The 17,611-nt window shown below is 40.9% G+C and overlaps 1 protein-coding gene across 1 annotated transcript in view; it reads right to left on the bottom strand.

Annotated features, from left to right (window-relative positions):
- The window catches only part of Ubn2 (ubinuclein 2), a 57,467-nt gene extending 40,641 nt beyond the window's left edge, over positions 1-16,826 (bottom strand). The window contains exons 1-3 of the mRNA XM_028768415.1: positions 16,401-16,826; positions 10,651-10,743; positions 247-348 (exon numbers count right to left, since the gene is read on the bottom strand). Of these exons, the coding sequence (XP_028624248.1) occupies positions 247-348; positions 10,651-10,743; positions 16,401-16,826 (621 nt within the window). The remainder of the gene's footprint in view (positions 1-246; positions 349-10,650; positions 10,744-16,400) is intronic.
- Positions 16,827-17,611: the final 785 nt, after the last annotated feature.

Below are 17,611 nucleotides of genomic sequence, written 5' to 3'. Positions count from 1 at the left end.
ATATGGCCCACAGTCTAAAATATTTACCACATGGCCCTTTATAGTTTGCCAAAACCTGGCCTATGACAGCAATATAGTAACAACTTACCATGAACAAGCCAACATTACAAAAATGTAAATCTACAGTTTAAAAAAAACTATACAAACAGGTTTTAAAAGTACAAATAAACATCCATTGAAATATTTTAAGTTGCCTTGATGTCTACTGCCAAGAGCTTACTGTCATATTTAAGATATATTACTTACAGCCTCTGAGTTATCAATAAATGGATCTGTCTCATCATAGCCAAAGCCTATATCAATTAAATCTTGTAGCCGATCCTTCCGGTGTTTACGAGCTTTCCCACCCTGCAAAGAAGAGATACATTAGACTTATTCAGTACCTGTACTGTCTCTATAAATTAAAAAAAAAAAAGACCTGTTAGAAGAATTCACATAATTTTTGTAGAGAAACCCTCTGTAGGATCTCCCCATATTTTGCATGTAAAGTGCACTTAGTGACTGCTTCTTCAGAGTAGAACAAGTTGGACAAAGTAACTCTAAGGTAGAAAATCTGTCAACACTTCCTCAACCACACAGTCAGCACTAACAATGAATGGGAAGTCAAATTGATGGCATCGATCTTTGACATAATAAAAATTACTTGTCAACTCTGTGATCTTCCATTTAAAAGCCTGTACCCTTTGTTCAGCCATGAGGCTATAAAATAACTTATCAGTGTTCTGCAAAGCCATCATGATGACCAAAGCCAAGGAAAATATAAAAAAGTCAATCTGCTGGACATGGTGGCACGTTTTTAATCTAAGCACTTGAGAGAAGCAGAGGCAGATGAATCTCTGTGAGTTCAAGGCCAGCCTGGTCTACACAGTGAGTTCTAAAACAGCCAGGGCTACCCTGTCTCCAAGAAACAAAAGAAAACAATCAATCTACAAAAGCCTAAGGAGAGCGCTAACCCTGAAAATTATCCTCAAAAATAGGCATGCAACGTGTCTCGTATACAATAAATAAAAAACATTCTTTAAAAAATATTATATCTTATGTATATGAATGCTGCCTGCATATGTATGTGCATGCACACATGCCTGGTTCCCCCAGAAACCAGAAGTGAACACTGGATTCCCTATAACTGGAGTTAATTATGGGTGCTGGGAACCAAACTCCATCCTCTGTAAGACAAACAAGAGATCTGACTTAACCATAGAGCCACCTTTCTCTAGACCTCTTTTTTTTTTTTTACTGTTTAAGACTTTTAGTTTTGTGAGTGCACCAGTATGTTAGTGTGTGTGTATAATGTATATGTAAATACACACATACATATATATGTATACATACATACATACATACATACATACATACAGTGTAGGTGTCCTCAGGAGGCAGAAGGGTGCACCAGATCCCCTGGAGCTGGTGTTGCAGAGTAGCAAGCTACCTGACTGGGTGCTGGGAATCAAATTCAGGCTCTCAGCAAACCACCAAGCCATCTCTCCAGCCCCTAAAACCTATTCTTAAAAGTTATACTTACATGTTGTGTAATTGTACACACAGAATACAGGTCTATGAAAACAAGCACATACAGGAATTAGTGGTCATATCAAGTCTGTTGTCTAGCCTATTCTCAAGTGTCCTGTGCCAAGGCCCACCCTCCAGTTTTGATGGCTGCAGTTATGTGAGGCATAACCCCTGGGAGTATCTAGCTGGGTGATGACCACAAGAGTCTCTTCTACTGTATGAAACATGTAAACCTATAATTATTTTTAAATGAAATATTTCTAAAACAAAACAATGGTCAAAACAAACCTGTTCTTGGTGACTGCATTATTCAAGTTATACTTTACTTTGACCCTGGCTAATCACAGCATAAAGATACAAAACGTTACTATCTCAGATACAAAATGTTACTCACACTCTCAAAGTTTCATATAAGCTTGGGCTAAGTACTTGGGATAAACTGGGGAGAAGCCTTCCTCTGGTACTAGGAAAACAAGTACATGAGATCTGCGGCTAAGCCTCACTTTGAATATTTTTACATTTACATTTACAGAGTCAAGCTCAACTATGAATCCCTGAACCATCTCCTCATCCTGTGAAGAGGAGGAGGAGGAGGAGGAAGAGGATTTGGCCTATCAACATGTTATTTCCAAGCCACAGTGGGCTTTGCAGAAAGCATAAGAGAACTTGATTCCAGTTCTCACAGGGCTGACTTTAATGCAAATTAAGTCTAGTGTTTAAAGATGGTTACATTGGTCTTTTAAATAAAAAAAATGAATGAAAAGAAAATGGCTACACTGAATTATAAACAATGTCTCTAAGGCAGTGCTTACCCTCAGAGTAACTTCCAAAGGTAATTCTAAATAAATGCTGTCTGCCATACATACTGATATTGAAACATCTAACCTACCTCAATCTATGCCCCTCCCTGGGGGGAAAAAAACCTCAGTGGGGAATAATTAATAAATAAAATGGGAGCCAAGTGGTGGTGACACATTCCTTCAAGTCCAGCGGGTGGGTCTGTGTGAGTCTGAGGTCAGCCCAGTTTACAGACAGTCATACAGCCAGGGCAACACAGAGAAACCCTATCTTGAAAAATCAACCAAACAAAAAAAAGAAAAAAGTATATTAAAATTTTTTGAATTTTACTAAGAATTATATTCATTCTATCTATCTATCTATCTATCTATCTATCTATCTATCTATCTATCTATCTATCTAGTTCTTCATATTGTCTATAAAAATATATTTTAAATCAGTACTTAAGATTTTAAGTACCTGCTAGGGGCTTGTGGTTTAGCTCAATGGCTGAAAGCATGCTTAACATATGTGCAGTCCTGGATTTTATTTCTAGTAGTCCACCTAAAACATGTCAAGAATTAAAGCTAGAGAGAGCATGCCTGCAATTCCAGCCCTTGGGAGGCTGAGACGAGACTGGAAATTCAATGCCACTCTTCTACACAGTGAGTTTTAGAAAGCAATATGATAAAATATCAGAAATGATTTAAGTTCTTTTAAAACTTTTATTCTTATTTTATGTCCATGAGTGTTCACCTGCATGTTGATAGGTATACCATGAGCATACCTGGTGCCCACAAAGTCCAGTGGGGGCATTGAATCCTCTGGAAGTGGAGTTCTGGACAGCTCTAAGCTGTCTGTGATACTGGTCCTGGGAACTGAGCCCAGGTCCTCTGCAAGAGTAGCAGTGCTTTGAACCACTGAGCCATCTTTTCAGCCCCAAGAATTTAAGTTCTTATTCCCAAACAACTAAAAACAAAGATAATCTGATTAAGACATTTACCAAGTACATAGTGAGCCAACCTTTATAGACTATATAGTACTGTAGCCAAAAGAAAGATTAATGATTACACTAATTATAAACAGTAAAAAATGAAAATTCTGTGAGGGTTGTATGGAGTCTTTTATAACAGATGATCTACTCAAGTCTTTCCTAAGACATTTATATTCTTAGACAAGACAAATGAAACTAAACACTTGTGGGAGCCCTTGAGTGAAACCACTTGGCTACCATATGGGGAACAAATCCAGTTAAACGAGAAAAAAAAGTATAGTGATCACAATGTCACCAGTTAGTGGAGGAACAAAATCTGTACTTAACTCCCCTAATTATGTAACTAGATCATGATGACAACAGCTACCATTCGCATCAGACACTGAGCACGTCCATCTTTTATTTCACATTCCACAAATGAAAACACACCAAAGCTCAGGAAGGAGAGCTAACTGGTCAGTGGTTACTGTGGTGATTTGAATAGAAATGGTCCCCACAGACACACTTGTTTGAATGTTTGGTCATAAGGAGTGGTACTACTAGGAGGTGTGGCCTTGCTGGAGGAAGTGTCTTTGAGGTCTTAAAAGTTCAAGCCTGGACAATGTGACACGGTCTCCTGCTGCTGCCTGCAGATCAAGATATAGAACTCTTAGCTCCTTCTCTAGCACCGTATCTGCCTGCATGTCCATGTTTCCTACCATGACGATGATAATGGACTAAACCTCTGGAAACTGTAAGCCAGCCTCAATTAAGTATTTTCCTTTATAAAAGTTGTTGTGGTCACGATGTTTATTCACAGCAATACAACCCAAACTAAGACAGTTTAGAAAGACTTATTTGTATCTAGAAAAAGAAAATTAAGAGATGTTACAGAGCCCATGGGGGTCACTTTTTAGCTAGAGCATTCAACTCAATGTCTGAATTCAAATCAGTGTCCACACTGCCACATGTCTCCAGATTGGCTTCCCCCAAACAGTACCCATGGTTTTATATGTAGTGTACTTAGCTAGCTAGCAAGATGGCTCAGAGGTTAGAGGCACTTGCACAATTCAATTCCCAGACTTCACTCATGGCAAGAGAAATATGACTCCAAAGACTCGTCCTCCTGATCTCCACATGCATGGTATGGCATGCTTTTACCTACTCTGGATCACACATACTTCATTACCTGATACCATTAAAAGTGATAACAGCAAGTGTTAACAAGGATGTAGACAAACTGAACTTCTCCTATTTCACTTGTGGAGGCACAAAGGGGTCTAATAGCCTCGTGTGAAATCCACACTTAAAATCCCAGCAGGAACAGGAAGATCTTGAGTTTGAAATTAGCCTTGGCCCAAAGAAACAAAAAAACAAACAAACCAAAACCAACCACACATATATACATATAAAAGCCAGACATGGTGGCACATGCCTTTAATCCCAGCCCTCAGAAGGAAAAGGAGGATCTTTGTGAGTTTGAGTCCAGTATGGTCTACATATGGAGCTCCAGGACTCCAGGAGCTGGCAGGACTACAAAGAACAAACTCAACAGCCACTCTGTGAGAATGGGCACAACAGTATGTGTATGCAACATCAGTGCAGGGTGGAAGAGGGAGACAGATCCCAGAGCTCACTGGCTACTAGCCAATGCAAAGGAAGAGCCTGTCTCAAAAAAGTAAGGTTCTTTCACACACACCTAGCCTTCACACACACATTAATATAGAACAAACACCAACATGCATACTACATGAAACAGACTGCACAGTAAAAACTGTATGGTCTTTTTCTTTTTCCATGTATTATTTCTGTATGGGTCTGCAACATGCATGTGGAAGCCTGATGACAGCTGTGAACACTGGCTTTCTTCTACCACCAGGTAGGCTCCAGGGGCCAAACTCAGGCCATCCTGGCTCGGCAGTAAGTGATTGCTTTTTTTTTTTTTTAAGATAAGTTACCTTGCCAGACACTGGCGATGGTGACCATGCAAATCTTTCATCCTAGCACTCGGGAGGCATTGGCAGATGGATCTCAAAGTTCAAGGCCAGCCTGGTCTACAGAGCCAGTTCTGGGACAGCCAGGGCTACACAGTGAAGCCCTGCCTCAAATTGGGCCAATCCTCCTGCCTCAGCCTCAGTGCTAAGGTTACAGGCCTGAGACACCACACCCAGACTAAAATGTATGTTAATATAAAATGTATTCTGTGATTTCTTTGGAGCAGTTTTATGTATGGTAGTGTAAAACTAAAAGTGGGGCCTAGTAAGATGGGTCTGAATATGGCTTTGCAGCCAAGACTTGAGCTTGGTCCCTGGAACTTACAAGGCAGAGGAGGGAAAACAACTCCTATATGTTGTCCTCTGACCTCAACATGAACAAAAACCAGAAAACTTTATTTTATAAAAATAAATAAAAACCTCAAACTCTGAAAACAGTACAATGTCCTTCATGTGCTGAAATGAATAAAACACTGGAAGACCCCTGGCACATGAGACACACAGATGACTCTCAAAGACCATGTTAAACCAAAGCCCCACACAGACAAGGTTCATTTACAGGAAATTCTACAAAAACAAAAACCTATAGAAACAAAAACAGCCCAGAGGTTGCCAGGGCTTGGGCTAGTGATAGAGGACTATCTGCCAAGATATACAAAGAAACTTTATGAGGAGATAAAACTGGCCTACGCCATGACTGTAGTGACACTTACAGACTGCATGCCTCTATTAAAACTCACTAAGTTGCACAATAAAAAATTGAGGAGTTGTAATTAAACTATACCTCAGTAATTCTAACCTTCAAAGTCTGTCTTCAGTTCTCTACTTTCCTTCCTTCTCAATCTCTCCCTTTTAACTTTGAAATTTTTGCCAGAGCTGGGGTTAAACCAAGAATTATTATTTTTACCTCAAGTCTGTCTCCCATGAACCTTTGCTCACAGACTTAGTCACGTCTCCAGCTTCCTTTCCATTCTAATTTGAATTTACCTAAATGTATTCAATCCCTTGGCTAATCTCATTTCCCTCATGTTAACCCTTATTACATCTGATCAATAGTTCAAGCATATCACTTCCTATAATCCTGCCTCAGAAATATGCTACTTGAAGACAAATCCAAAGGCCTTAATACTCACAAGTTCAAGGGTTTCTGCATGCAACATCCAATTGCCTACCCATCTTTCTCTCATAACTTTCCCACATGAACTTTTTGGTCCCTTGACATCCCTTCTTAAGCACATGCACTCATCTTCCCTCATTTGTCCCTTTCTTTGGACATGTACTCCTCACGGACTCATCTCTCTCACAGCTCTGACAGACTTTAAATTTTTCTCTAGAATACTGATTAAAGTCACAACTACACCCAACACAGCCACTGCTCAGCAGATACTTTCAGGGCAGAGGCACAAGGTTCAATTAGATAAGTATAATTTTCTTGGGGAAATCTAAAAACAAAACAAACAACAAATAGTCTGTTGTGATGAGCAAACACAGAAGAACAAACAGTTATTGGTAACTTGACTTAGGAACATATGTGTCTAGTCAAGGTTACCAGCTTGTTGCCACTAAAAATGACTGTTGTTAATTGTTAGCGCTCACTGGAGCAGAAGAGCAGTACTGTTAAATAGGTGTGAATCCTTTTAAGTGTCAATCTTAAAAAGATTATCAAAAGGAGCTAACTAAAGCTTTGACTATTATATTAATCTGAAATCTCATAAAAACCCTATCAATAACAGCATCAAATGATATAAATATAAACAATATAACTATGACATGCTCATTCAATGTTAATAGCCATTAAAAACAAAAGGCTAGGTATAAGGACTAAGAGAAGCAGTTTGTTAAATCTAAAATTCAGGTTAATGACACTATGAATATTTATTAAACATCTGAGGACCAACAATGATGGCTCAGTGGTAAAGACACTTGCTGCCAAGCCAGACAAGAAAGTCTGACTCCTCAGAGATCCACATGAGTAGGGGAAACAGACTCCATAAATTGTCCTTGGGTATCCACACAGAAATGTGAATGTGCACACTCAAACACACACCACATAAAATACATACATATATCATTTTTTAAGTTTAAAAACAGGTGGTTGTAGAGATGGCTCATACAGTTAAGAGCATTTGTTGCTCTTGCAGAGGACCCAGGCGGTTTGAGTCTAGTACCCACAAGGTGGTTTATACCCATCTGTAATTCCAGTCCCAAAGCTGGAACTTGCTATGTAGCCCAGACAGTTCTCAAAACTTGTTATCTCCCTATCTCACCATCCAAGTACTAAGATTACAAGCGTGCACCACCATTTCTGCCTTGGAACAACACATTCAACAGATGCCCAAAAGGAACATATGCACTGTGAATTTTAAACATTAAAAATTACCTAAAGGAACTCAAGACAGATTGGCAATGTGCCCTCCCTGGTAGACAAACCTATTTTGAATCACTCTCTTTTTCAGTATCTTTAGAAAGATTGTGCCCTACAATGCAATCTTAATTCATAATTTTCTGAATCTTTTTATACTGTATAATTTACCCATTAAGTAGACCTTATAAAAATCAAAATTTACTTCCATTTTGTCACGTCTCAAATAAAGAACCCTTTTAAAGTTCTTTTTCTTTTTTCTTTCTTTCTTTTTTGTTTGTAGTTTGGTTTTTTTTTGGGGTTTTTTTTTTTGGTTTTTTTTTTTTTTTTTTGGTTTTTCGAGACAGGGTTTCTCTGTGTAGCCTGGGCTGTCCTGGTACTCACTCTGTAGACCAGGCTGGCCTCGAACTCAGAAATCCACCTGCCTCTGCCTCCCAAGTGCTGGGATTAAAGCCATGTGCCACCACTGCCCGGCTAAAGTTCTTTTTCTAAGTACTCCTTCATGATGACTCAGTCATTAGCACTGAGTCATTTAGTACTGGCTTAACCTGATAATCAGTATCTCAAGCCAATCCTGAATGAGTCCATTAGTAAACTGAAAAACAAACAAGCTATTCCTAAGACAGGACCTCCATACCTCTGTGATAGTCAACAGAACAAAGCATCAACATTCACTGATCATGTATGGCTGACAAAGCAAGCAGGACATTAATTGGTAAGACTGGGCTTACAACCAGAAGAAAATATCCTGATTACAAAGCATCTCAATTTCTACTCCAGTCCCCTAGAACTATCTTTTTATATCCATGCTAGTTTCAACCTTCTAATAAAAAGCCTACAGTTTTAAATCAACGGAAACAATTACCAGCACAGAAACATTAGCACACACTTTGATAACCATCACTTATGGGTGTAAGATCTTCCACATGTCCTAAAACTGCTGTTTCACAATATGTCTGGGATTTAAAGACATTGAAATTTTATTTAGCTCAGAGGCTACATAATAAAAATGGCTCAACAAAGCAAATGATCAGAATTAAACAAAAAAGTACTGTTTGAGCAAGGATTTCTTTTCCCTTTAAGACTACCCACTCCCTTAGAGTTTTTAAAAGAGCATTTATGATTTTAATATGCACTCAACCCTTGACATCCCGGATTGGTTTCAGGACCTCTAAATTTATCATTGTTCCCTTAAAAAACAAAAAATAAACACCCTGAAGCTATTAGGACACTGATACATGCATGAATACTGATATTCCAAGTCTCAAAGGTAGAGGAAGACTTTAAAGCTGTACTTCATCAGTGGTAGTAAATGCTTGGCAAGGAGTTGCTCAGAATCAAAGTTAACTGAGTCTCATGTGAGGCACTAGGCACTGTGTTGGACACCTTCACAGAGACTACTGAATTTACACCCAGTTCTAGAAATGGGAGTTACCAAGACACATGTGGTACCAAAGGTAGCGAAATCACCCAAAGTAATCTTTTGGGCATCACAAGTTATATTATGTCCTACACCAAACTAAGAGAACAAGTCTAAATCCGTTAAAATGAACCTTGTTCCCTGCTCTGACATGCAACACCTAGAAACTATCTTAAACAGCCAGAACCTAGGATATTTAGCCTCAATATCTGAAACCTTATTCAGGGGATAGAAAAAGGAAGATCATGACTTTCAGGCCACCCTCGGCTACAGAGTGAGACTATCTTAAAACAACAAGGACAACCAGAAAAGACCTCACTACAAATTGGTATGGACTTCTGGGTAACTTTTCTTTTAGAGCACTTACCAGTTCATCTGTTTTAGTGAAGAGCCACAGAATGTATACCCAGAAGGACTCTAAAAAAAACCCCCAAACTCCATTTATAGATATGAAAGCTGGGTCTTAAAGAGCAAAACCACTTCACCCAAAGGGCACAATTTGTTGGTGGCAAAGAGTGGCTTACAACCTGACTCAAACTCTACTGTATTCTGGTATTTCTCTCATGTAGGAGCCAACAAGTATCAACTCTAATTCAAGTTACACTTAGAGGACAACAGGAATGGCAAGGCCAGTGAATACTGATAGCCCATCTCCGTGAAGCATTTCTAATACTCACAGAGGAACCAGAAGTACAGCCTCACTTCTCAACTCACAAGAGTAGTTAAAGCCAGAGAATAAACAAGACATAGGAGTAGAGCTTTCTACGGTCTGGCATATATTTTTAAAACTGAAGGAAATGTTATACAAAAAATTATATTATACTTTTATAATATAGTTATATTTTTATTAAAATAAGAATATATTGTTGCATGGACTAAAGGATATACAAAGAATATTTAAGGTAAATATGACATAAAGAAGTTTCATACTCATTCTGATCCATAAGGCTTAGAAGTACAGTTTAAAGCACTTCTCTTAAAGTACTCTCTTAAAAGGGAAGAAGGCTGATAAACTGCCATATTAAAAAAACAGTTCTCCGCTGGGCGGTGGTGTTGGCGCACGCCTTTAATCCCAGCACTTGGGAGGCAGAGGCAGACGGATTTCTGAGTTCGAGGTCAGCCTGGTCTACAGAGTGAGTTCCAGGACAGCCAGGACTACACAGAGAAACCCTGTCTTGAAAAACCAAGGAAAAAAAAAAAAAAAACAAAAAACAAAAAAACAGTTCTCCACAACAGTGGTAGGGAGACAGAGCTAGAGATACACACAGATGGATGTGTGCCTATTCTTGACCTTGTGTGACCATGGACCAAACACTTAGAGCCTCTTCTCTTCACCTATAAATAAAGTAAATATTACTTACCTTACAGTTTTTTATTGTAAGATTTGTTAAGCAAACTGTTTAGATTCTAGAAAGACCGACTATAATGAATGCAGACTACTAATACAGTCAGGACAAACCTGTAAAACTGTCTGGCTGTCAAAACCATTCATTCAGCTTCAATTTGCGCGATCAAGATAAGTAAGCAGTTGCTATTTATAGGCCCTCCCAACTAGCTGCACAAAGAAAACAGGCCAAGAGGGTAAAATTACCTAGGTGAACATTATTGTACTCACATATTTCATTTCAAACTTCTTAGCCAACATTTCCACTTCTTGCCTCTCCTTATGCTCATCAGTAAATGGATCTTCTGTATGAACAAGTTTCTTCTGATTCAAAGGAAATAGGAAAGAAATGCAAGTGTTAGTACTACTTCGACTATACTGCCATGTACTAATCATATACCAACTACAGTTCAGTATAACTAAACATTTAATAGCATAACATATAGATATTCTCGGTATTATATACTTCCTAACAACATCCATTGTATTGTTTTCCGGACTAGAATATATCTTTAAATTTTTTTTATTTTTTATTTTTTGGTTTTTCGAGACAGAGTTTCTCTATGTAGTCCTGGCTGTCCTGGAGCTCACTCTGTAGACAAGGCTGGCCTTGAACTCAGAAATCTACCTGCCTCTGCCTCCCAAGTGCTGGGATTAAAGGCGTGCACCACCACTGCCTGGTTATCTTTAAATTTCAATGAGTCAATTTTTCTTGATATAAACAAATAGGTCAAAAGCATTAAAATCTATTTTTTAAAATGATGGTACACAGGAGGAAAGTATCTGCAGCTAATAGACTTTCACACACTGTACATTTTTTTGATGGTCAAGAAGTTAACAATCTAAATTGACTCCACTTGAAAAATGATCCCACCCCAAATAAAGCAATCTCTCCCCAAAACTAACAGTAGGTAAAAATGAAAACATACATTTTATTTTGATATTATCCCTAAAAAAGACTAATTCAGCCATTTAATATCCCTAAAACGGTATTCAATTATAGAATCAGGATTCATTATATGCTTACAAGTTATTATTAAAGTATTTGCAGCTGTCCTGGCTTTCTGCTGAGACTAATAATCAATAATTTCAGTATCATCTACCTCCTGTCAATGGATATCAATTCAAGGAATACACAAAGTCAAAAAGTTCAATATCTCATCATGGCTTCCTTCTAACACTGTAGAATGAAGCATTGTTCTAAAATATAATTTAAAACACAAACACACACACAATGAGCATATTTTTAAAAATGAAAATATTATTGTGTGCTGCACGGTGGGGATGAGTGAGCATGTGCATACATGTGGAGGTCAAAGGGCAACTTTATTTCATCAGGCTGGTTCTTTCCTTGCATCTTTCTGTGGACTGTGGGGATTGAGTTCAGGTTGCCAGTCTTACATATACCTGTATATTTTAGCAGATGTGTTTTATATGCTTGCTTTTCAATGTACAAAAAAGGTAAGAGCTACTTTAAAAAAAATACTATTTTTATCTAATTTTTTAAAATTTACTTTGAAACTAAATCTAGTTTTGTTGTTTGCCTGTCTTGTTTTTTGGACACAGGGTCTTTTACATAATCTTGGATGACCTAACTTACTACATAGACCAGGATGGCCTCCAACTCAGAGGTTCTTCTGGTTCTCTCTCTCTAATGTTGGGATTAAAAGTGTACATCTGAAAGTAAAGGTTTTAAAGGGTTAATTTTTTCAAACTGATGTAGCAGCTTTAAATAATTAAAAATGAAAATGTATTACAACCAGGGCAAAGAACTGAATTTGGAACTAAGGCGCTTCATCCTAACTATAAAGACTGACACACAAAACATGATAGGGAAACATGGACAGGATGAAGGCAGAAGGGTTCATCCTCCCTGGTACATCAGAATAAAGAGAGACTTAAGATTTTTAAGGAGTGGATTTTAGAATCAAATTTTAAATGTAATAATGAATACTGATAGACTTTCTTATCCTAATTGGCACTGTGAATGAAAAATATAAAACAACTAGCAAAATAAGACTGGTAGGGAGAGTAAGCATTAAATAGGGTACAGCAGTTGTCTGAAGCTGGTGGAACTGACTGAAGCAATCAGCATCTTCCCTCCCATCACTGTGTATCCCAAATATTAGGTCCTTATTCTGAGGGGGACTTTTACTGAACCCAGAGCCTTTCATATGCTGCTAATCAAAAGCTCTACCACTGAGCTTTACCTCCAACCCAGCCTGACTTATTTATATATATAACTCATGTGTGTATATATATGTGTGTGTATATATATATATATATGCACAAAGATTTATATTATTTTAACTAAGAAATCACCTTAAAATATTCTAAATTTGTTTTCAAGACAGGATTTCACTACACAGTCTGGGGTAGTCACAATCCTGCCTTAGTATCCTGATACAAAGAGTATTACCATGCCCAACCTGTTCTAAAATATTCTGTGTACTTAATACAGGAATCAAAATCTATCTCTTATTTACATGTGCTCTATAAAATTAAAACAGACTCACTTCTTTACAGTTAAGAATAATGTTAGCAATCCCAGTATTCAGTGAGGCTGAGGTACAAAGTCTGACAGAAATTTGAGGCCAACCTGGGCTACACAGTGAGACCTTCCTTTAAAGCAACAAACACCAACAAAGAACCATCTCGTTTCCCAGTAAAAACTCAAGAATCTCCCCCATCCAGGTGTAACAAATTGCAAGTTGTCAGCTACCTAGGTGTGATATCAATTCGATGATTCTGTCCTTTGATCCTAGCAGCAGGTCAAATCCTTTACAGGTTTTATCCAACATATACAAAGGAGTACCAGAGTTCTGTTACAGTGCAGGCATCACCACTGTTATCACAGGTTTTCTCTTAGCAGAAACATTTCATTCATTTTGTTCTTAAATGGGTACTCAGGTTATCTGATTTCTTGTTTTGCTAAGAACTGAACTTTTTTCTTATGTATTTGTCAAGTCCAAAACAGGCTTTGTAATGCACTATCGCTGGCAATGAGGAACAAACTCATCTTTCAGGGCAGGGATGACTCCAATGTCTCAGGCACCTCCTGAACCACAGTTATGGCACCAATACCACAAAGAAAAAACAAATCAAAAGGCTGACCTAACCTGCGTATGATCTTGCTAGTTAGAGTTGGCCAAAATATACTTTTCCTCATAAATATAAAAAAATTCCAACTGTATATCTGTTAGTTGGGATTGCACACTTCATTTAGGAGGTAGGGAGGGGGCTTATTTAAACGTACCCCAGCGCAGATGGTATTTACACATACTGTTTTAAACAGCCCAACTTTCAGTTGACAAATCTTGTTCGCTGACATACAGCTATTTAAAAATTGAGATTTTTTTTTTAAATTTGACTTAGCCTACTAAGGTACACTATTTAATTATAGTAACTCAAAATTAAAGTTACTTTGGAAAATAAATTAATCTGAACCAGTCTTAGTGGTACAGGACTGAAATCCCAGCTACTCAGAAATCTGAAACAAGAAGATCATGAATTCAAGGCCAATAGGGGCTACAAATTAACTCATGGCCAGCCTGACCAACTTAAAATTATCTTGTCTCAAAAGCAAAGGAGGGAAGGTACTTGGAGTCATGTCAATAATACGGCACATCCCTGGCCTGGCATGTTCAACACCCTTGGCTTCATTCTCGGCATTAAAAAAAGAACAGACTTCCCAAAGGAGGACATTTTGGGATCACCACTTTCCAGACATTCTCTAGCTGGTCACTCCTATGCTCTCTTTATGGAACCATCACAATCCACTTACAGAAGTGTATTTTACACATTCTTAAATAATATGTTAAATGGGACTAATCATAGGAAAATGTGGCAACTCTTCCTACAAAAGTATACCATGCTAAAAAACAATAAATTCTTTTGTGCAATTACAAAGAAAAGATATATGGTTGAATATATGAGAAAATGCCAATTAAACCTAATTCATATGTCCCACAGAATATAACAGTATAGCCATATGCCAAACATTGCTTTTAAGGTCAAGGAAAGATCACATACACAAAAGTAAATACCCCAGAGCCTATACAGTAGGTTAAATTTAAGTATGATATAGCTAAAAACAGATTAAAGCACCTAGGTTAGCCTGGCAGGAAAGTGCACACCTTTGACCCCAGAGCTCAGGAGGCAGAGGGATCTGAGTTGAAGACCTGGTCTACAAAGTGAATTCCAGGACAGCTGGGGCTACACAAATCCTGTTTCAAAACAAAACATCTAGGTTAGTGTAGGTAGGTATTTCCTATATATTTGCACAATGACAAAACACTAACTAGCATTATGTATTTTTACCTAAAAATGGCTTTTGTCTTGCTATTTTATTATACTTATTTGTGTGTGTGTGTACAAATTGCAGAAGATGGTTCTCTCCTTCCACTATGTGGATACTGGGGGCAGAATTCAGGTCTTTAGGTTTGGCAGCAAGTGCCTTTACCTGCTGAGCCATTTGTCGCCCAATTTTTGTTTTTTTGGAGGCAGGTTCTCACTATGTTGTCTGAACTCTCCATCCTCCACCCCAGACTCCAGCGTGCTGAGGTCACAGACTAGCATATCGGGCTACAAAATGTTTTGCATCCTTAACTTAGGCAAATTGTAAAAACTGTACACCTACTTATATTAGCAAATCAAGGGTAAGTTTTTTTTGAAAATGCTCCAATTTAATAGACAAAAAGATGACATTTATATTATAAAAACAAAGAGTTATGAATGAATTGAGTCCACAGGATAAAATATTATGTGGAAGTAACCAAAGGTCTCTATCCCTAAAAAATTCACTTTCTCTGAAAACATTTAGTAATGATGGCCACACAATACTTGTAACTAGCCATCAAAGGATTATCTGGCACAAAATGAACACAGACTTATGATATTACTCAATATGAGACTTTTGACTAAAGAGTAATCCACTACAACAACGAAGACAGTTGAAAGGAACTAATGCATTCTGGAGTCCAATAGAAAGCCCAACCTAATAAAGAGCATAGTCGCTAAACAAGAGGGCAATGTCTGTCTGCCTGTCTCTGTCTCTCTCTCTCCCATCTCCCCCTTCTAAAGATCACCAACCACCAACCCACAACAATAAAAATTACAATCACCGACAAACCGCTGTCCTAATCCCATTGTTCACCGGTCCCCTCAAGAGCATACCGATGTATTTTCCTAAGTTTTTTTTTTTTTTTAATTCAAAGCGAATGTTTTTTCCGTCATTCTCCAGAAAACTACAACTGGCAAATGCTCCCAATTCGAACTAATGAGAGCCACTCAAATAATATGACTGGAGAGCCACCGAATAAGACAGGAGACCTTTCCATTCAAAGACAATATGCACAATCTCAACACACACACACAAAGCTAACAATATTTACCAACACAAGTGCAACCACATTACGAATCCACTTTTTCATTCCTAACGTGGAACCATTAGTTTCTGAAAATGTTTAATTTCTCTTAAATCCCCTTCAATCAAGGAAAATAAACCACCCGGCCACGAGCCCATCTCAGCAGCCCTGGCGCACGGTTACAGCTGAGTTGAGGAAGGATGAGGATGAGCCGAGAAGGGGTCACACAATCTCTCCGCTTCAGACCGGGGGGCGTGTCCCCCCAAGGTTTTTTTTTTTTTTTCGCTTCCCTTCTACCGGAACGACAGATTGAAGTGCCACAAGAAGCTAGCCGCCCGGCTCGCGGGGCCTCGGGATTTGGTGTGGGGAACAGAAAGGAAAAGGAGGAAAAAGCTGAGGTTTCGAAAGGTGCACAGGAAAACCGGCTCGGCGCGGTGTGGAAGGGGCAGCCTCGGCCACCCAGGTGGGCCGAGCCGCGCAGCTCCCGCCCCGTCTAGCCGCCCGGCCCCCGCCACCCCACCCCCGGGGCGAGCGAAGTGCAGAGCAGCCCGGGCAGGCGGCGGGTCCGGAGGCGCCCGGGCTGTGGGGCGGCCGGGAGGGAGGGACCCTCTGTACCCGTTGTTCTCCGCACAGCAGCAGCTCCGGGTAGCTGAACTCCACGCAGCTTTCGTCCGTGGGGTCCTTGAGCACCAGCTCCAGGCGAACCGTCTCCTTCGGCGGTCGCGGCGGCGGCTCCGCTCGGGAAGCCGACTCCCGCGGAGGGGGAGTCTGCAGGGGCGGCGGCGGCGGCGGCGGCTCGGGCCGCGGGGGCTCGCGCTGCAGCGCCATGGGCGGCTCGGCGCGGCTGACCTCGCGCTGGGGGAGCGGCTTGTCGCGCGCCGGGGGCTGCGCGTCAGCGCGGGGGGCCGGCTCCGCCCGGGCCGGCTCGCGGTACGGCTGCGGCTCCAGTCGGGGGGGCTCGCGCTCCGCGCCCGCGAAGTCGGCCTCGCGCCGCCTCACCGGTGACAGGCTAATGAACGCGACTCTGCGCGGCTCCGCCATCCCCACTGTTCTGGCCCTCGGCGCTCGCTCGAGCCGGCTCTCGCCTCGACGCCGCACGGCGTGCCTGCCCGCCTTTCCTTCCGCTCTCCGTCACTTTTCTTCCCTCCAGCACCCTCAGCTGTCCCCGCGGACGCCACCGTGAGTGCGGACCGGGTCCCTGTCTCCGCTACTACGTTCTGATGGGCTCCACCGCCATCGCCAGGGTCGCCGCAGCCGCCATGTTGGATCCCCCACATAAATAGAAGCAGGCCGCTGAGCGGGCGCATGCGCACACTAGAGACGCTCGCGTCCACAGTCGTGGCTGTTGCTCAGTTTTCCTCTTTTCCTCTCAACAGTCTGGAGGCCAGACAGCTCGGAGGAAGTGACGTCACAGATAGACCTGTCTCCGTGGCAACGGGGACGCTATCTCTGCTTTGGTTTCAAAGGAGGGGTTTGGGGTTCCCGGAGTGATTTCCTCCTCTCGCCCGGAAACCGTGGCATGCTCGCGGATCCCTTAGGGTGAGCGTCGCGATGTGCCTGGGACCGACCCAGTCATGGCGCCGGGTCCCGCCCGACGTTGGCCTCTGGCTCTCGTCGCCCCGGAACGGGGCTGTCAGCTGAAGATTCCAGGCGTACCCAAGAATGGAGTGAGGGGCTCGCGGCCCGGCAGCCGGGCCTGCCGGGCCTGCCGGGCCGTTGCCCGGTCACCTGAGATGTCCAGGGTAGAAAAGCGAAGGCTAGACTCTCCCCAGACCCCTCCCGAAAGCGCCACGCTGCCTCCTACACTTCTGCCTAGCCTTTTTGCG

Source organism: Grammomys surdaster, unplaced genomic scaffold, assembly GCF_004785775.1.
Source record: "Grammomys surdaster isolate TR1022 unplaced genomic scaffold, NIH_TR_1.0 186, whole genome shotgun sequence".
Taxonomy (NCBI): Eukaryota; Metazoa; Chordata; class Mammalia; order Rodentia; family Muridae; genus Grammomys; species Grammomys surdaster.
The sequence above is the reverse complement of the archived record's forward strand: the minus strand, read 5'-3'. Positions and strand labels throughout refer to the sequence as shown.